General features: G+C 40.0%; 1 protein-coding gene across 7 annotated transcripts in view; it reads left to right on the top strand.

Moving 5' to 3' along the window:
- Positions 1-21,960, top strand: part of dock6 (dedicator of cytokinesis 6) — a 209,529-nt gene that overhangs the window by 27,375 nt on the left and 160,194 nt on the right. For all 7 annotated transcript variants that reach the window (XR_012101800.1, XM_073069028.1, XM_073069029.1 and 4 more), the window contains exons 2-4: positions 16,184-16,274; positions 18,762-18,937; positions 20,084-20,152. Coding sequence is in view for 6 of the 7 variants with exons in the window: in XM_073069028.1 (XP_072925129.1) it covers positions 16,184-16,274; positions 18,762-18,937; positions 20,084-20,152 (336 nt within the window). In the remaining variant the exon portion in view is untranslated. The remainder of the gene's footprint in view (positions 1-16,183; positions 16,275-18,761; positions 18,938-20,083; positions 20,153-21,960) is intronic.

Consider the following 21,960-nt stretch of genomic DNA (forward strand, 5'->3'; position numbering starts at 1 on the left):
TCAGGTAAATTCCTTTAATTTTTCACCTTTGGAGTTTTAAGTTATATATGACTTCTGATAGATTTAAATAAGCTTCTCTTTAGAAATCCATTGGACTTCAAAAGTTATAGCTTTGATTTAAAGAAATATACAAAATACAAGTGAGATGCATATTGCAACGTGTTTACAAACAATATGCAGATACCTGGCATTAATTTCCCTCCCCTCTCTTCCCTTCCTAATGATATAAGCTTTCGAACAACACACAAAATGGTTCTGCACGAAGAGTTTCATCATCATCGGTCTGAAAAACTATCTATTCATGGAATAGCCCCATCTCCCCTAAAATGTGCTACTTAAAGGGCCAAGACTTGAAATGAGCTCTTTGTCCTCACTGAAAACTCTGGCTTCAAACTTAACTTCATGAGTCCTTTGACTCTTTTGCCTATGGAGTCAAGGTCACAGTCACTGTCAGGAGAAGTGCAGGTAATACTGCTGATCTTGCACATAAATTGCTGCTCTCTGCTGTATTAGGGAGTTTCCAGCAAACTTCATATTCTAGGAGAAGAAGTTCATCCACTTTTCCTTCAGCTCATAGAAACAGGGGCAGGCATTTTCCTGCATTCTCAATAGGCATTTGGACAGTGAACTCATGCCCTTTCTAGAATTGCACCCCTGCCCTTTCAAAGACTTCCTTTACAGATTCCTTGCAGGAAGACGTTCCAGGTTCATAAGCACAAAGAGCATCACTTCTGCAGACTTTGTTCTTCCTGTACAAAATGCTGGAGGAACGTAGCAGGTCAGGCAGCATTGATAGAGGGGAATATATGGTCTCAATCCTGGCCCAAACTGTCAACTGGTTATTCCCCTCCAAAATTGTGCCTGACCTGCTGAGTTACTCCATCATTTTGTGTGTATTACTGTAGAATCTTTTGTGCAAGTTGGATTTCTACAGAGAAGCTTATTTATGAAAAATAAATGAAATCTATGAAAAGTTATATGAAATTTAAAACTCTAAAGGTGGAAAATTAAAGGAATCTATTAGATTTAGTTGATGTACAAACTTGGTCCATTTTTCATGAGATAATAGTTTCTGACATCATTTAAGATCTTTTCCTCATGTAATCAACAGTAATTTCAGTGATTAAGAAGGCTCTGCTCCTGCCTTCACTGTCTCTTTGTGTTTTTGGCCAGAGTGGAAGCCATGGATTCACTCTAAGGGAGAAACATACAGAGAATTAAATAAAGATGTGATTGCAGATGTTGACTGTGATAACAAGTGATTTGAATGGCAGGAAGTGGGCAATGATTTCCTGACAATAACTTGACTGAACAAACACATTGTCTACAATCCTGCTGTGTGGACAGATGTCCAGGATTTTCCCAAGATTAACCTATTCATTGCCATATTTTCATTTATAGGTTGGACCTAAACATTCTTTGCTGCTCAATGAAGCATCCTGCTCAGTATAGAATTAAACCACGTGCCCAGGAAAGTCCCAAGTTTACTCGTAAATCCTAGTTCTTTAAAAGACTTTGAGCTTAGTGTTCTTAGAATTTGGAAATCAGCCAAGGTTTCTAATTTTAATTGCTATTGTTGGGCCTGCTGTTGTTTGCGTGCTGGCAAGTATAGGATTATGTTCAACTGTCAACTCTTCAGTGATTAAGTAAATTCAACAGCAAAATACATATATCTCACCATATACTGCCCTGAGATTAATTTTCTTGCAGGCATTCACAGTAGAACAGAGAAATGCAATAGTTTCGATGAAAATCTATATACAAAGACTGACACACAGCCATTGTGCATAAGATGACAATCTCTGCAAATACTAAATAAATAAATAATACAGTGACCATGAAAGTGAAAGTCAGTCCATAGGTTGTGGAATCAGTTCAGACTGAGATGTGTGCAGTCATCCATGCCGGTTTAGTAACCAGTGACACTCATTGTCACCTCACAGTTTGATCAGAATGACTGATTTATGAACAGAGCAGAGATATGAGATTGTGAATATAAACAAAATGTAGTAGTAGTATGATCACTCGCGTTGAGTATGATGTTCTCCAAAGCATGAGTCCTCAGATGGTTGTGGAGGCTGATCTAGGATCCACATAACTAAGAGTTATGATAGATTCCCTTAATGGAGAATGCCTGTGTGAGACTTTAATAACAATGGATACCAATCAGAACCAATTACTACTATGACTTCAAGACGTACAAAAAAGCTGGATGAACTCAGCAGGTCGGGCAGCATCCGTTGAAAGAAGCAGTCAACGGTTCGGGTCGAAACTCTTCATCAGGACTATGACTTGTTGTTCAGGACAGTTAAGGTTCTTTCCTCCCTCCTGTAAAGACTAAGCAATTCAGCTGATAAAAGTGAATATTCCAGAGGTACTTGTGGGAATTCTAGTATAAAATTTATTCCTATCACACAGGCAGTTTGAACAGTGATCATGAATACTGATCTAACATACAAAAAAAGGGCCTAAGACTAATTAATTTTCTGAAGGCAGTGATGTTTTCGTTCCCATCTTATTCATGTTAAGAATATGTTGGTAAGGAGCCACTGAATGCTGAGATTGAGCCAGATTTTTGCTTGGCTTGTCACATATTACACTTGGGATTTCATTGGAGTGATACCAAATCTGCATTTGTTTTTCTCACAATTTGATTGTTAGATTTTATTTTAAAAAGTTTGGAAGCACTAAGAAAATTTTGTGGAAAAGCATTCCCCAAACTTCGGTTCTTGCCTGACAATGAATCAGTTCCTGTTGCAAAACTAACCAACAAGACAATGAATTAGTGACCCAGAATTGTGCTTCACCATAAATAAGTGTAGAAGTTAAGGATAATCTTGAATTTCCCAATTTCCCATGGATCATCGGTTTTGTCTGACATCCCCCCCCCCCACCTTTTTGAGTCAGGAACAGTAATACTTTAGACTATTCATTGCACTATTGTTCCACTGATATTGCTTCACATATGATGTAATGTGATTACACAGGTTTTGGCAAGCGACATATTAGTTCTGGTTCTGGATGCTGATTCCAACGATTACAATTGATATTTTTTTATAGCAGCCTGAAAATTGAGCAAGTTCTTTACCTTTTATATTCTGGAATGTTTCTTCCAGTTTGGGTTTGTAGTTTCAGTTAATCATAAATATAGCAGGTGAGAGTAGAAAAAACCTCAACATATTAGAAAGAAAGATTAGCTTTATTTGTCACGTAGATTTAAACATACCGTGAAATAAGTCATTTGCATCAAGTCAAATCAGCAAGGATTGTGTTGGGTAGCCCACAAGTGCTTTTGGCACCATCAGAGCAGATCCATCACAAGTAATTCTTCCACTCCCCCCTTCCCCCCCCATAACCCTGTAATTCTCTTTATCCCTGTCTGACAGTGCTGATGTGATGTTTATCGGGTGCACACACTAGCTAATGTGCAGCATGGACACTTTTGTTTGTACTAGCACACTCCAGGACAATGCATTCTTTGATGCATCCGGTTTGTTGTTGCTTCCAGTTTCAGGGAGTGCATCTGACTGAGGGTGGGGTGGCTTTAAAAAAGGTGCCTATTTGTGGTGGCACATGCTCTGGGCGGGCTCAGTGGAAGAGCTCATTTTGGGATTGGGGAACAGTGCTGGTTCCTGGAAAATGGTTAGTTGTTGATTGATTTTGTTGCACAATGTCAATTTGATCTTAATGAATGTATTTGTGGACATTTGTGATTGTGTCGAAAGGTGTGAAAATCCTGTGTTTTGGTTTCTGTGTAATTGTTCAGGCTCATGGTAACAACTCCCGAAATTCCCCATTCCCCAAAAATAGACTATCCCTTTTCTCCTAGAGTAAGGAGATCCTTACTTAAAAGGTAAGTCCTGACGAAGGGTCTCGACCCGAAATGTCGGTTATGTTTCTAACTATAGATGCTGCCTGGCCTGCTGCGTTCCACCAGCATTTTGTGTGTGTTCCTTACTTAAAAGGCTCATTTTGGTGTAAGTGAGGGGAGAGAGGGTGTGGTAAGTGAGATATATTACTTCAGACTGATGTTTTGGAGCTGTAGCCCTAAAGGTCTGATGTTATATATATCTACATTTTTGTTATTTTGCCACATTCTTGCATTTTTTTCTAAAAGTTTTTCACCTCTGGTACACCATAAGAACCTTTGCACTGAATGTGGTATTGCAGCCTGCTGTCTGGTTTTAAAAATCCACACCTTCATAATGGCACAAGATCCATACCAAAAGCGATGGTGTGACACACACCCACAACTATTCGTGCATCTTTGGAATGTGTGAGGAAACTGGAGCACTCTGGGCAGCCCATACAGTCACAGAAATTATTTGTAGAGAAGTACGGACAGTGCTGAGAATCACACCCCCTGATCTTACAGTTGGTTGCAGTAAAGTGTGGTGCTAACCCGTATGCTGCTGTGCCATTTCACAATCACTGGGGACTTTCACTATCCAGGATATGCCTTCTTCTCGTTATCAGCATCAGGGAGGAGGTATGGGAGTCTGAGGATGCACATTTCCCTCTTGTAGGAACTTCTACTTTCCTCTTTGAAAACTCTTCCTGGCCGCATTTAACAAATTCCACCCCAGCAGTCACAGTCAATACTGAAAAGTTATAATGTGTCACAATCCAATCGCATTTATCAATTACTTACATTTTACTGTGATTTGTCTGGGGAGAAGAGAAACCTTGTTAAATTCAAATAGCCATGAAAGTTGCTCTAATTCCTTTCAAGCCAAACGACTGTATAGTAAAATACCTTTGGTTGGATATTTTCGGATTGTCTTTCATCACTGTGGAAGATGCTAGCCTTTCAAATGAGACTTTAACCTGAGCTCCTGCCTGTTCTTATGAGACCCTAAAGAGACAGTTGTACAATTGGAATGATTCAGGATCTCTTCTGTGCCCTGGGTAATTCTGTAGTTTTCTAATTACAGACAGAAATATTTCATTACTGCATTTCTTGCATTAAACTATAGACGGTAAGGCATAGGAACAGAATTAGGCCATTTGGCACATCGAGACTGCTCCACTATTCCGTCGTGGCTGATTCTCAAGTGATCGTAATCCCATTAGATTCAAGATAATTGTGGCGAAGGATAGGTCTGATCCTTGGGTTGAGATTCTAACTGGAGAAAGGACAATTTTGATGGTTTCGAAAAGGGTCTGGCAAGTGTGGATTGGGAAAAGTGTAAGAGTACGGAGTTTCTATGTTCCTGTCAGATCCAATTTTGATGGTATCAGAACCATTGTATTAGATTTAGGAAAGTTTGGTTAAATAATTGCTTCATTGCCCAGAAAGTGCATTACAAAAGCTTGAGATTGTAAAATAGACATTGTAAGTGCAGGCTCTTTTGTTCTTGTTCTCTCCCCCTCCCTCCACCTCCTCCCCTCCCCTCCCCCTTTATATAAGTGTTAGTCCTTTCTTTACTGGTGGCTATTGATAAAATGCATTGCAGTTCATTAGAGTGTATTAATTATTATAGTCTGATCATTGCTTCTAGTCATCTTAATGGCGTGGGTTGGGGCAACCCAGTAGTGTAACAGCTGGCGTAACGCTGTTACAGTGTCACCAACCCAGGTTCAATTTTGTACCACATGTGTTTCTCTGGGTGCTCTGGTTTCGTCTTGCATTCAAAAGACATACTGGTTAGTAGGTTAATAGATTTTAATTTTGAATAATATTTATTTTGATATACAAAAACTTGGCCACATGAGTGGTGCCTGAAGGGACTGTTACTGTGCTGTATCTCTAACTGAAAAAAAACATGTGGTAGCAAAGTTTTAGAAGTTAAGTTAAATCTGTTGTGGTACTGGATGCCTTCTCCCGTCCCTAACTGCATAGAGAAAAAGGGAGAGGGGATTAGTTTATTATAATAATAATAATACTAACTTTATATATATATATAGCACCTTTCATAAGTTAAGATTAAGACTCAAAATGCTTTATATAGATTGTAAAGATAATTTCATATATTCATAAAATATGAGACAAAATTAAAATTGATAACTAAAGACAATTGTAATTGTATGTACTCAAATATATAAATATAATCAACATCAATAGGCATTAAATAATCCTATAAGTAGGCCATATGTAAAAAGTAGTTTTTTCAAACTGTTTTGAGACGTTCCACAGTATTTGCCTGGCATTCCTTGGTCAGTAGAGTATTCCAGATTTTTGATGCATAAGAACAGAAGGTTGCATCACCAGTTCTTATATGCTCTGCTGTAGGAACACAAGCTGTACATCCTGCTGACAGATATGAAAAGAATTTGGTGTGATCTCTTGTCTTAAAGGCATTGCGCCGTTTCACTGGTGTGACAGTATTGATTTTGGGCTGGAGCATCTGTAGTGGGGATTGAACTCAGAACAAAGCAATAATCACACTTGATGGTAAAAAGGAAAGGAACAAATGAAAAAAGAGGGCAAAAGTTAAAAGTTCAGTTTCTGATCAACCTGAATAATATTTCAATTGTATTATAAAAGTTCAAGAAAACTGGTGGGTTAGTTTGTGGTACAGTTTTAAGGAAGTAGTTTTTGCCCTCAGATGAGGAATGGCACTTTGAAATATGAGAACATAGTCTTGAGGGCAAATCCCAATCAATATACATCATAGCTTCAGGACTGAAGTAAAAAAAACTTGCAAGATTCTGAATGAAAAGTCTCAAGTCGTGCTTTAGCATTCTTCCAACTCCCCAGATCTAATAATATTGTGCACCAGGACACATAGTCTTTACATCGGCAGTGCAGCAGTGGGAGAGCACATCTTGCACAACCTCTCATGGTCCCAGAACACATCCTACACAGTCAGGAAGGCTCAACAATGTCTCTACTTTCTGAGGAGGCTGAAGAGGAGTTGGGACTATGCACATTTATATTCGGGATGCACATTTATATTCGGGATGCACATTCCTACTACAGATGTGCAGCAGAGAGCACCCTAGCGAGCTGCATTGCTGCATGGTAAGGAAACTGCACGACAATGAAAAGGAACAGGAAGGCTCCCCAAAACTCCAAAAATGTATCACCCTGTGCCATCTAGGACATGTATGTATACAGAAAGGTACTGAAAAAGGGCCAGTATCCATAATGAATGATCCCACACACCCCACTGATTAAAATTCAAAGTAAATTTACTATCAAAGTACATTTATGTCACCATTTACAACCTTGAGATTTATTGTCTTGTGGATATGCTCAATAAATCTGATAACTAAAATAGAATCAATGAGACTGGACCAACAGGGTGAACAATCAGTGTGCAAAAGACAGCAACTGTGCAAATACAACAAAAAGAAAATAAAATAAGTAATAATAATAATAAAAATAAGCAATAAATATCAAGAACATGAGGTGAAGAGTCCTTGAAAGTGAGTCCACAGGTTGTGAGAACAGTTCAGTGATAGGGCAAGTGAAGTTCTCCCTTCTGGTTCAAGAACCTGATGGTTGAGAGGTAATGACTGTTCCTGAACCTGGTGATGTGAGTTCTGAGGCTCTTGTATCTTCTTCCTGTTGGCAGCAACAGTGAAAAGAGAGGATGGCCTGGGTGGTGGGGCTCCCTGATGATGGCTTCTCCTTTCTTATGATAAATGTGGACTGTTTGCCCCACTCGCATCAGGAAGGAGACTACATAGCATCCAAGCTAGGACCACCAGACTCAAAAACAGTTACCTTTCCCAAGCAGTAAGGCTAATCAACACCTCCACTCACCTGTCAGTCACCTTATGTACAGATACACCTGTGTCTGACATCACTTTATGGACATACAGTCAGTCTGTGTATATAAGCTATCTTATGTTAGCTATCATGTATCTATATTTATTGTGTTTTTTTTATTATTATTGTGCTTTTTGTGCTCCTTCAGGTCTGGAATAACAATTATTTTGTCTCCTTTACACTTGTGTACTGGATATTCAACAATTTTGAATCTTGAATATTGCCTGAATTAGTATTAGATATAAAGAGAGGTTGGTCAAACTTGGACAATTTTCTCTGGAACATTGGAGACTTGAGGGGCTCCCTGTTAGAAGTATATGAAATTATGAGAGACATGAGAGAAATATTCCTCCAGCATTATATGTGTGTTATTTTGGATTTCCAGCATCTGCCGAATCTCTTATATTTGGGATTAGTTTAGATTGCCATTACGGTCAGCACCGTAATGTTCCTTTGGTCTTGTTCCTTTGTTGTACAGTTCCGTGTACATGTTCTGTGTACTCTACTTATGACAGGAGTATGGGGAAAAGAATCTTTGCTGATGTTTCAATTGGAAATGTATGTTTGACCTTGGCATCAGAATTTATTACTACTGGCAAGATTTTATTGACGCTCAAAAACAAATATTGATTATACAGTATCAAATGACATTGTATTCTTCAGCTAAAAATTACAGTTCTGACCATTCCTAAGAATTTGCTTTGGTAGTATCCTCTAAAATCCTTATGCTACATTTTGTGTAATACAAATTGTACAGAAGTAAAATTGAATAGAAGATTTTAAATTCGTAAATACTCAGGTGTTATTCAAAGCTAATGTTTAAATATCATAGAAACATAGAAAACCTACAGCGCACTACAGGCCCATCAGCCCACAAAGTTGTCCCGAACATGTCCCTACCTTAGAAATTACTAGGCTTACCCATAGCCCTCTATTTTTCTAAGCTCCAGTACCTATCCAAAAGTTTCTTAAAAGACCCTATCGTATCCACCTCCACCACCGTTGCTGGCAGCCCATTCCACACACTCACCACTCTCTGTGTAAAAAAAACTTAACCCCTAACATCTCCTCTGTACCTACTCCTCAGCACCTTAAACCTGTGTCCTCTTGTGGCAACCATTTCAGCTCTGGGAAAAAGCCTCTGACTATCTACATGATCAATGCCTCTCATCTTACGCACCTCTATCAGGTCACCTCTCATCCTCTGTTGCTCCAAGAAGAAAAGGCTGAGTTCACTCAACCTATTCTCATAAGGCATGCTTGTAAATCTCGCCTGCATCCTTTCTATGGCTTCCACATCCTTCCTGTAGTGAGGCAACCAGAACTGAGCACAGTACTCCAAGTGGGGCCTGACCAGGGTCCTATATCGCTGCAACATTACCTCTCGGCTCCTAAATTCAATTCCATGATTGATGAAGGCCAATACACTGTACGCCTTCTTAACCACAGAGTCAACCTGCTCAGCTGCTTTGAGCGTCCTATGGACTTGGACCCCAAGATCCCTCTCATCCTCCACACTGCCAAGAGTCTTACCATTAATACCATATTCTGCCATCATATTTGACCTACCAAAATGAACCACTTCACTCTTATCTGGGTCGAACTCCATCTGCCACTTCTCAGCCAAGTTTTGCATCCTATCAATGACCCGCTGTAACCTCGGACAGGCCTCCACGTTATCCACAACACCTCCAACCTTTGTATCATCAGCAAGCTTACTAACCCATCCCTGCACTTCCTCATCCAGGTCATTTATAAAAGTCACGGAGTAAGGGTCCCAGAACAGATCCCTGAGGCACTCCACTGATGACCGACCTCCATGCAGAATATGACCTGTCTACAACCACTCTTTGCCTTCTGTGGGCAAGCCAGTTCTGGATCCACAAAGCAATGTCCCTTTGGATCCCATGCCTCCTTACTTTCTCAATAAGGCTTGCATGGGGTACCTTATCAAATGCCTTGCTGAAATCCATATGCACTACATCTACTGTTCTTCCTTCATCAATGTGTCTAGTCACATCCTCTCAAAATTCAATCAGGCTCGTAAGGCAGGACCTGCCCTTGACAAAGCCATCCTGACTATTCCTAATCATATTATATCTCTCCAAATGTTCATAAATCCTGCCTCTCAGGATCTTCTCCATCAACTTACCAACCACTGACATAAGACTCACTGGTCTATAATTTCCTGGGCTATCTCTACTCCCTTTCTTGAATAAAGTAACAACATTCGCAACCCTCCAATCCTCCGGAACCTCTCCTGTCCCCATTGATGATGCAAAGATCATCACCAGAGGCTCAGCAATCTCCTCCCTCGCCTCCCACAGTAGCCTGGAGTACATCTCATTCAGTCCCGGTGACTTATCCAACTTTATGCTTTCCAAAAGCTCCAGCACATCCTCTTTCTTAATACCTACACGCTCAAGCTTTTCCCTTACCCCAATTAAACACTTTCTTAACTTGTCTGTTCCTATCCTTCTCCAATGCTATGGTAAAGGAGATAAAATTGTGATCACTGTCTCCAAAATACTCTCCCACTGAGAGATCTGACATTTGACCAGGTTCATTTCCCAATACCAAATCAAGTACAACCTCTCCTCTCATAGGCTTATCTACATATTGTGTTAAGAAACCTTCCAGAACACACCTAACAAACTCCACCCCATCTAAACCCCTTGTTCTAGGGAGATGCCAATCAATATTTGGGAAATTTAAAATCACGACAACTCTGTTATTATCATACCTTTCCAGGGTCTGTTTCCCTATCTGCTCCGCGATATCTCCGTTACTATTGGGCGGCCTATTAAAAACACCCAGTAAAGTTATTGACCCCTTCTTGTTCCTAATCTCCACCCACAAAGACTCTAGACAATCCCTCCATGGGGTCCACCTTTTCTGCAGCTGAGACACTATCTCTGATCAGCAGTGCCACGCCCCCACCTCTTTCGCCTCCCACCCTGTCCTTTCTGAAACATCTAAAACCCAGCACTTGAAGTAATCATTCTTGTCCCTGAGCCATCCAAGTCTCTGTAATGGCCACCACATCATAGCTCCAAGTAATGATCCACGCTCTAAGTTCATCCACTTTGTTCACAACACTCATTGCGTTAAAATAGACACATCTCAAACTTTCGGTCTGAGTGTGTCCCTTCTCTATCACCTGCCTATCCTCCCTCACACACTGTCTCCTAGCTTTCTGTATTTGTGAGCCAGCCGCCTCTTCCCCAGTCTCTTCAGTTCAGTTCCCTCCCACCAACAATTCTAGTTTAAACTCTTCCCAGTAGCCTTAGCAAACCTCCCCACCAGGATATTGGTCCCCCTGGGATTCAAGTGCAACTCATCCTTTTTGTACAGGTCACACCTGCCCCAAAAGAGGTCCCAGCGATCCAGAAATCTGAATCCCTGCCTCCTGTTCCAATCCCTCAGCCACGCATTTATTCTCCACCCCACTCTATTCCTCTACTCACTGTCACATGACACGGTCAGTAATCTGGAGATTACTACCTTTGCAGTCCTGTTTCTCAACTTCCTTCCTAACTCCCGGTAGTCTTTTTTCAGGACCTCTTCCCTTTTCCTACCTATGTCATTGGTACCAATATGTACCACGACCTCTGGCTGTTCTCTCTCCCACTGCAGGATATCTTGGACGCGATCTGAAACATCCTGGACCCTGGCACCTGGGAGGCAAACTACCATCCGAATTTCTTTCCTGTGTCCACAGAATCGCCTGTCTGACCCCCTAACTATAGAGTCTCCTGTTACTACTGCCTTCTTCTTCCTTTTCCTACCCTTCTGAGCCACAGGGACAGACTCTGTGCCAGGGGCATGGCCACTGTTGCTTCACCAGGCAGGCTGTACCCCCCCACCCCCCCCACACACAACAGTACTCAAACAGGAGTACTTATTGTCAAGAGGTACAGCCACAGGGGTACTCCCTTGTAACTGACTCTTCCCCTTCCCTCTCCTGACTGTGACCCACTTGTCTGTCTCCCGTGGCCCCAGTGTGACCACCTGCCTATAACTCCTTTCTATCACCTCCTTGCTCTCCCTGACCAGGCGAAGGTCATTGAGCTGCATCTCCAGTTCCCTAACTCGGTCCCTTAGGAGCTGCAGCTCGACACACTGGGTGCAGATATGGCTGTCCGAGAGACCTGGAGAATCCAAGACCTCCCACATCTGACACTGAGCACAGAAAACTGGCCTCACACACATACTTCCTCCTTTCCACAATTAACACAGGTAAATCTACCTCGCCTTGTCCCGTTACCGCATGATCCTGTTGAGCGAAAGCCCTATCACTCTGCTGCTTCTCACTCCGCTGCCCGCTGTATATGGCGGTCTTTTTAAACCTTTCGCGCTCTACTGGCTAATGTCAAGCACCTGCGCAGTCTTGCCTCTCCTTTACCCCGTGTAGTAAAAACTGCCTTTGTTCCCAAAATCAGCCGTTCACTCACAGCCTTCTTGCTCCAAATATCCATACTTAAAACCAGCGTAAAAGAAAGGTGATGATTTTATGGAATAGTGCATTCATTCAGTTTTTTCCTGTGGACATGTATGGTCTTGAGTTATCTTTACCAGCTGGGCTAAAGTGGATGAACTCAATGACAGAGTCATCATGACCAGAATCAGCTGCAAATATGTGACCATAAAATTGTAAAGGTTACCCTTACTTGTCACATGTACATCAAAACATACAGTAAAATGTGTCATTTGTGTCAAATCAAACCACTAGGGATTGTGTTGGGCAGCCTGCAATTCTCGCCACGCCTCCGGTGCCAACACAACATGCCCACAAATCACTAATCTGAACTAATCACAAATCACAAATCTTTGGAATGTGGGAGGAAACCGGAGCACCCGGAGGAAACCCATGTGGTCACAGGGCGAATGTACAAACTCTCTACAGGCAGGTTGGGAATCAAACACCGACCTTGCAGCTTGTGCTAACGACTACAGACCCGTGAACACCCCTTGAAAGTTCTCAGCTTGAAATGTCAATTGTGTATTCCCCCCCATAGATATTTCCTGATCTGCTGAGTTCCTCCAGCACTTTGTGGTTGATGCTCAAGATCAGCAGCATCTCTTGTGTTTCTGAATTGTCTCTGAAGTGGTTTGTGGTGCAATTATTGTAGTATTTGAGGTTAGTACACTTAGGCAAGTAGTCAGAACATATGAGAACGTCTGTGAGTTGATTGGACCATTAAATTGTTTTAATCAGCAGCTGTGAAATGAGGAAGCTTCATTGTTTGAACTTCTTGCTACAAAATGGTGAAATTTGTTTGAGCTGTTCCCTTTAGAATATAGTTTTTATGGACAGAATCAAGCAGCCTCATAACTGGCACTTGTAAGTAAATTTATTATAAAAATACAGGTACTATACTGTGCTGAGATTCATTTTCTTGTAGGCATTCACAGTAGATTAAAAAAAAAATAGAATCAATGAAAAACTACACACAAAGACTGACAAACAACCAGTGTGCATAAGAAGACAATCTGTGCAATAATAAAAAAACAAATTATAATAAATAAGTACTACACTTGTACACCAGACCTCGATCGTACTTAGCTATTTCAGGTTGGTCAATGCACATTTATTAATTGGTCAAGGATCATAGTAAATTATTGTTTCCTCATTTATTAAGCCACATTATTGATTGCCATTAAAACCCAAACCCTGATTGCTGTAGTAACTGCCTGAAGGTTTGAAGAGAGTTTTACCCTCTGTAATATAACCAATGTTAAATACCCAGGCTGTCTGAGGATGATAAGATACGGGTTAGAAGTATTGAGCAAAGTGGCTTAGTCATTAATAATGGTGGCCTTACCTTGTGTTTAATACTTGGGTACTGAAATATAGTTAGATGTTATTGTACTGTACAATCAGATTATCATTGACATATGCTGTGAAATTTGTTTCGTGGCAGCAGTACAGTGCAATGCAGAATAATAAAAAACTATACAGTACGGTAAGATATATAATTATAAAGCAGTGTAAAAGGAGAGCAAAAAAGAAAAAAATAGTGAGATAATATGGGTTCATTGTCCATTCAGAAATCTGATGACAGAGGGGAAGAAGCTGTTCCTAAAATGCTGAGTATGTGCCTTCAGGCTCCTATACTTCCTCCTTGATAGTAGCAATAAGAAGAGGGCATGTCCTGGGTGATGGGGGTCCTTAATGATGGATGCCTCTTTTTTGAGGCATCATCTTTTGAAGATGTCCTTTGTGCTGGAAAGTTGAGTGTTCATTATGGAGCTGGCCAAGTTTGCAACTTCAGGCTTTTACTGATGCTGTGCAGTGGCTCCTCCATGTCAGATGGTGATGTAATCAGAATGCTCTGCATGGTACCTCTGCTGTTTGAAGTGGCCGCCAGTTCCTAATCCCTAACTTGCAAAGTGCATTTATTGGATTTTGCTGAGCATTTGATTGGATTTAGATTCATAGTCATATAATCATCGAATTATATAGGACAGAAATAGGCCCTTCAGTCCAACTCATCCATGCCAATCAAGTTGTCAACCTGAGCTAATCCTGTTTGCCTGTGTAGCCCACATCACTCTGAACCTTTCCTGCCTATGTACCTGTCTAAATATCTTCTAACTATTATACCTGTCTCTGCCACTACTTCTAGCAGCTTCTTCTACATACCCACCCTTCCTGTGTGGGAAAAGCTGCCCCTCAGGCCCCCTTCAAATATCTCCCCTGTTACCTTAAATCTATGCCCTCTAGTTCTAGACTCCCCTACCCTGGGAAAATGACAGTGACCATTCATCTTATCTCTGTCCTTTATGGTTGAATATACCTCTGTAAGATCACCCCTCAGATCCCTGTGCTCCAGGGGAAATAATTCCCAGCTTTTCCAGTCATGCGGTAACCTGAGCACTCCAGTGCCAGTAGAATCATTGTGAATCTCTTCTGCACTGTTTCCACCTTAATGACATCTTTCCTATAACTGAGAGATTCCATAACAAATGTGGAATTATGTGGGTCAGGGGTGTGTAAACATGAACTCTTTCCAAGAGCTAGTCTGGACCTGAAGCTGAATTGCAGCTCGACAAGCTGAGGCATGAGTGAGATGGAGAGCTATCCCTGTGCTAAATCAAATCCAGCAGGGATCCTGGCAAGCTGCTGACTGAGAAGTCCGAACAGCAATGTGAGAATTTCCAAGATAGCAATTAGGCAAGGTTAAGAGCTTGTTCAATTTTATCTAAATAATTTGTTTTATAATCATTCTATAACATTATGATTGTCTTAGTGGAATCAGAATCAGGCTTATGATCTCTAACCTGTGTTGCAAAATTTGTTGTTTTGCAGCAGCAGTAGAGCATGTATTGAAAAATACTATTAAGTTGCAATGAGAAATATATATTGAATAAAAATACGGTAAGTAGTCCAAAAAGAGAACAGAAAGTGAGTTAAGTGAGAAAGTGGGTTTCATGCTCCATTCAGAAATCAGATGGCAGAGAGGAAAAGCTGTACCTAAAATGCTGAGTGTATGTATTCAGGCTTCTACACCTCTCTGATGGAACAGGGCATGTGTTGGGTGGTGAGGGTCCTAAATGATGGATACCACTCTTTTGAGGCATCACCTTTTGAAGATGTCCACAATGATGGGGAAGTTAGTGCCCATGATGGAGCTGGCTATTTATAACCCTCTGCACCTTTTTCCAATCCTGTGTGTTGGTGCCTCCACATCAAATGATGCTGCAGCCTGTCAGAACTTTCTGTAAATGGTGCATTTACAGAAAGTTGCTGGAATCTTTGGTGTCATACTAAATTGCCTCAAACTCCTAATGAACTACGTATAGCCACTGGCTACATGAAGCCATCAGCCATTTTGAAGAGGTGACAAGCTGCTGAATAATTACCTACTCCATTCAAACTGATGGTGAAATATTTTATATAATATATTTAAAAGATTTAAGATCTGTAATAAACAAGCTGAAGTCAATCACTAGTGTCATTGGTGTCCTTGATTTTTTTAATTTGTCTCCTGCACACAAGAGAATGTTTGATGTTTGTAAATGTAGTGAGTACCTGTTATCTGTTTATCTGGAGAAATGCTGAGCTGAGAACTCTCTAACATTCACTGCACAGCTACTTGTCTATGCCAGTGATTATGTTTCTCACAAAGTTGTGTCAAGAACAGCTTTAGGAAATAGTCATTAACTATTGCACTTCCTTGTACATCTTAATTACTGTAAGATGAGACACCGCATTGAATTACTACTCTGACCCAAACAAATGTCTTGTTCAATTGGTTTTTAGCAGTGCTGAATTGTTTGACCATTAAAGTAAAAGGATGAAGAGATTGTTACAAAGAATTCCTCTCTGGCTACTGTGTCATAATTTTTCTGGATAACCTTCAAATGGTCTGCCATCACTGGCTCACTGATCTTACTGCATTGGCTGTTGTCAGATTTCTCATTGTAAAATTCATTTTAAATAAGTTGCTGTTCGTTTTGCAGGACTGTGGCATCTGAAGTCAGAAAACAAGTTTCCGGCCAATATAGCAGCTCGCCGCAGCTGTCTAAGAAACGCAGCGGCTCCCATCAGTTGGTAAGTGCACAGCTGTTTCAACAGGGTTATGAAACAAGGCTAAAGCAGACTGATGCTAGGGCAAGAGATTGTTGCCATGGAAAAAGAAACATTGGAGGTAGTTAATCAAGAGATGTACTAACAGGATAATGTAACAGTAAGCACAGTGATACTGTTTAAGAACAAGAAATAAAATCCCTCCAACTTAATTTGGAGCCTTGCTGAATCTTCAGCTGTTGATATGCAAGTGCTCATGTGGGTTAAGAGACTCTCTAATGATTGACTTTTGTAAAACAATATATTAATAACTCTGATCAAAACAGAGCACTTGTTTAAGCCTAGTTTGGTTGAACTGCTTTTTCATGTGTTGCATCCAGTTATTTATTTTCTATTATTCCTTCCAAGGTATTTTCCCTTTTTGAAGCTTTCCTGCATCACAAAACCCATCATCAACTGACTTGGTAAAGTACCAACACAGTTAAATGAGTGAGATTGATAATATTGATTGAAGAGTCAGTTTGGTTCTTCTGGCTTTTGTCCAGAAGTAACATGCCCAGTCAAACTCACATCCCTTAATAACTTCATTACCAGTGCAGAGATAGGATTTATTTTTGTAGGAATTTTTTTGGCTTGGGTTGACTCCAGACCCCAAAGATAAAAGCTCAGTATCAAGTAGTGATACCCACCAGTTTGTTATGTTGTTTTAATTTCAGCAGTGCTCCATTTGTCTTGGAGTAAAATATAATGTTGCTACATTCCATCATGACCCAAGAATCATGCCTTTGGGACTTGTGGGCTCTTTTACAAAGTTCAAAGTACATGTATTATCAAAGTACATATATGTCACCATATACAACCTGGAGATTCATTTTCTTGCGTGTATACTCAGTAAATCCAATATCCATAATAGAATCAATGAAAGACCACATCAATAGGGCGGACAGCCACTGTACAGAAGACTACAAGATATGCAAATACAACAAGAAAGAAAAAACATTGAAATAATAACAATAATAATAAATAAGCAATAAATATCAAAAACATGAGATGAAGAGTCCTTGAAAATGAGTCTCTAGGTTGTGGGTACAGTTCAGTGATGGGACAAGTGAAGGTGATGTTATCCCCTCTTGTACAAGAGCCTGATGGTTGAGGAACTGTGCCTGAACCTGGTGGTATGAGTCTTGTGGCTCCTTACCCTCTTCCTGATGGCAGAGGCAAGAATTCATTATCATTAGCTATCATTAGCTTGGAGTTTCTCAATTTAATAATGGCAGGAAATAACAAGCTTGAGACAATGAGCTTTTGTGGCACATCCCTGTTGTCCTATTGCAGTCTTGTATCATTTCACTAAGTAATGGGCTGATTGTTTTCTATAGGAGAGCCAACGTTCTTTATTTTTCACCTAATCAACCCATTTGAACAAATGTAAGGACCTTAATCCAATTGTTGTGGAATGTGGTTCATTAACAGCATGGACCTATGTCATTATCTGTCAAGGTAGTCAGGTTTGTGGACATTGAGATTAGTTGAATGATGGTGTCATTTAGGGTGAGGTCGAAAAGATCCCTAGGGTATGCTATACTAGCTGCATCCTGCCAATTAGTACTTGTCTGTTATTCCTGAAGTGCCTGAAGTTTTACCAATGAGATGAGCCTTTAACAGTAACTTTGTCTTTCTAAAGAAAACATGTTATTTTTCTTTTTTGTGCTTAAACAACTGATGAAAGGGAGTTCTTCAAAAAAGGAACACTTCTTCAGACATCTCATTGTTTTTATGTCATGGTGAACTCTGTTTTCAGTGATGTTGTCAATGGAAATTTTGCTTCAGTGTTGTTTTTATCAGGGTAGGTTAAGAACAATGGTGGGAAAAAGTTGGAGGTGCTGGAAATCTGAAATAAAAAACACAAATTGCTAGAATTACTTACTATGTCAGGAAGCATCGAGTACTTTAACCTTTTTTCCTCTTTCCACAGATGCTGCCTTTTTCTGAGTATGCTATTTGTGTTTCTGTTTTTATTTGAGGTAAAGCATGGGTTAAATAGAGAAAAAGCTTCTATTACAGTACATTCCCAAAACACATACCGAACAGATTAAAGAAAGTAAAGTATCCTCACAATATCGTCAAAGATCACTAGTTCAAACACAGTACAGGCTAAATGTAGAATAAATTTTCATCTATTCAACTACAATATCTTATCAAGTTTAGTGTAACCTGCATACTTTACTGTCACAAACTTAGAAATTTAAAAAATGCATAATTTTTTCCATTTTGCAGATGCTGTAATTAGAGGCAGTTATAAATGATATGAGGAGCATTGTATTTTTCTTTTGTCGCTGATCATCTCTACTAACATACAAGTCTTTTCAATTCCATTGGATATTAACAATGAAAGTTGATATGGAACCTTTTTCAGATTATATTTTCTATTATAACAAGTGGATAAAATGGAAATTTCACACACTACAGTTGTACTTCCTTCCTCAGTGGTTTATTCTACCTCACTTTCAGGTACCTCTTTCTGAAGTGGTAGAGCCTGTGGACTTTGAGGAATACCTGACCACACATCCCCCCGCTCCAGAACCAGGTCCACTCAGGGAACTCCTGGAGTTTCCTGTAGATGATATTGAGGTGGTTTACGAACCGCGAGAATGTCGAACGGTCGAGCCCGGAGTCCCAGAAGAAGTGTGAGTATTTTCTTGTGTAAAAGCCTGGGTTGTACAGTTATAACATAAAACTAAATCTACTCTTTATCTATTGGAGGTCCTCTTTCCTCGGTCTGGAGGCACAGGGGCACAGATATTTCTATACCTGTTCTCCTTGGCATTTGATCAGTCAACAGCAGGAGCCCAGCTGAAATATGGTGAACCAGATGGTTAGGATCATTCTCATCTTTGTAGCGAGCCTCTCAGTCTCAACACACTAGCAGTTTGGCACATGTTTCCCTACTCTAACTATAACCTTCTCTGACCTCACAAACTTTAATGCTTTAGTACTTTTTTTCAATTTTGTTTAAAGAAGATTTGGCTTTCTGTCTAGCTTTTCATTGATACTTTTGTATTTCTTTGTTTTCCTATGAATGCCTGCAAGAAAATGAATCTTAAAGTAATATATGGTGACATATCTGTACTTTGATAATGAATTTATTTTGAACTCGTATGTTTCATTTTCCATTATTGGCAGCTGATCTTCATACTCCTTCAAAATTTTCTTTCAAACTTGCTTCCTTGATCAGGCTTTTGATTGTTTGTCCTTGTTGCTAAGAGTGAAGTTTTGATTGTCAATGCTCCTGTAAGATATCGTAGGATGTTAATTGCTATGTAAAAGCAACTGATTATTGAAATAACAAACTTGTATGATAGCACTACAAGATCTGATTCCTTCCAGGATGGGACTTGCAATTTCAACAAGTCATGTTAGTTAAATTATGTATAATTGTTTCACTGTTCTGATCTGAAAATCCAGGATGAAAATCAAATACACAAGCAATTCTGCAGATGCCGAGTAAAATCAGGAGTAGCACATACAAAATGTTGGAGGAATTCGCAGGTCAGGCATCATCTATGGAGAGGAGTACACAGTTGACATTTTGGGCCAAGACCCTTCATCAGGATTGCTGATCAAGAAGACATCTGAAAAATTAAATGTCTTCTTGATTACAGGTCACTTGGCTTCTGATTAAAACACCTGATGAGAGAAAACTTAAGAATTTTAGGTTCAACTAGATGTGTAAAGCAGTGGATTGTCTTTTTACAAAGAAAAAAGGTTTTGTTTTATTCAGCATAATAGGACTATTGAATTTTCATGAATTATTATCATTTTTTTCTTTACAGGGGAATGGACCCTCAAGTAAGAGATGCCATACAGATCTACACCGAAGATTGGGTCATTGTTCACAGAAAGTGGGTTTCTTCTGATTTATCATACATTTTTCTGCTCATTTGTTGCAGTCTGTTTGTTTTACCTCAGAGTGATATATTGCAGCTGTGGGACATAACTGAGGAAACCGGCTGGCTAACCACTTAACATTTACTTTGAGGAGAGCAGAGTGAGATTTGGACAGGTGTAGAGTGGCAAAAGATGCAATACTCAAATGACTACCTGGAATCTCAGAACAAAAGGAGCTTTAATAGTTCAAGGATTGGGATTACTGATTTCACTGTATGTTATCAATTTAAAATATACATGATTACAAACTATAACTTGAATAGATATTAATTTAAGAACTAAGATCTTTGCTATTCAGGTTCATTTATTTATCACATATACATTGAAACATACAGCGAAATATGTCATTTGCAATAATAGCCAACACAACCTAAGGATGTGCTGGGGCTAACCTACAAGTGTTGCCACACATCCTAGCGCCAACATCACATGCCCACGAAGTTCAGCTAAACAACAGAAGCAACAACAATAGCAACAAGATAACAATAGTAAAACAAGCCCCTTTTTTCCCTCTCTCTCACACACCCACCCACTTCCATGCACAGATTCCAGGACAGTGTAAATTCCAGGTTCCGGGTTTTTTGACAAAGGGAAAAGGGTATGTTTTATTCCAACACAATAGGACAGTCTGTAACGATTGACTTCCAGAACAAGCCACTTCCGGATCTCTAGCCTCTATTGGACTCACAGATGTCAGGTCACTGATTCACCTTCAGAATCAGAATCAAGTTTTTTATTACCAGCATGTGACGTGAAATTTGTTAACTTAGCAGCAGCAGTTCAATGCAATACATAATGTAGCAGAGAAAAAAAAGGTGTTAATAATAAATAAAGAGGTAACCCAATTACTTATGTAACACTCAGGCTCAGCCAGCACGTGTTTGTCTAGGGGAAAACAACTTCCGGCCCCGCCAAACCAAGAAATCTCATTTGTGTGGATGCTGCGTGATGTGTTGCTTGGTTACAAATCCGCACCACAAAATATCAGACAATACACCATATGCAATTAAATGATTGAACTTCATAAATCTTAATCTGGATAGAGGGTTAATAAAGAAAATAAAAAAGTAAAAGGGCCCATTTTAAGGAAAAAGTCTATTGCGCATTGTTGGAGCTCACTGTTCATTCATTTGTTCCCATCGACCTCCAAGCGGAGCCGGCCCTCGGACTCTTGCTCCTCAGTCCACTCCGTCTGGTGGTCTTCCAACTCTCTCTATTCATGTCCTCTCTCCCCATCGCTCCCCAACAAAAGACTGTGAAAATCTCTCTTCCAGACTCACAAGAAAGAAAAACATTTTTTTTGACGATCTGGCAGGTCTGGCCCCAAACTCAAGTCTAAGGAAAGCAACCCAAGTTTGTCCAACCTCTCCTTATAGCTCATACTCTTTCATCCAGGCAGCATCCTGGTAAACCTCTTCAGCACCCTTTCCAAAGCTTCCACACACGTCCTATAATGGGGCAACCAGAAATGCACACAATATTCCAACTGCATCCTAACCAAAGTTTGATATTTAAATGGTGGTTGATAATCTTGTTACCTTTTGGGAATGGTTTTCAAGCTGTGATTGGAGCTTTGTTCTGCAAATTGAAATGTAAGTGGGAGGGCTCTTTGCTGATATTGTGAACTATTGTCTATTAGAACTTTTATGCAGTTGAACCACTACTCCTCTCTTATTGATACTGCTAAAGCCTACTAACTTCCACCCAGAAGTAAAATCTCAGTTGAGAAAGGGTCATTGACTCATTATAAAAACATACAGAA

The sequence above is a fragment of the Hemitrygon akajei genome, chromosome 16 (assembly GCF_048418815.1).
Source record: "Hemitrygon akajei chromosome 16, sHemAka1.3, whole genome shotgun sequence".
Classification (NCBI taxonomy): Eukaryota; Metazoa; Chordata; class Chondrichthyes; order Myliobatiformes; family Dasyatidae; genus Hemitrygon; species Hemitrygon akajei.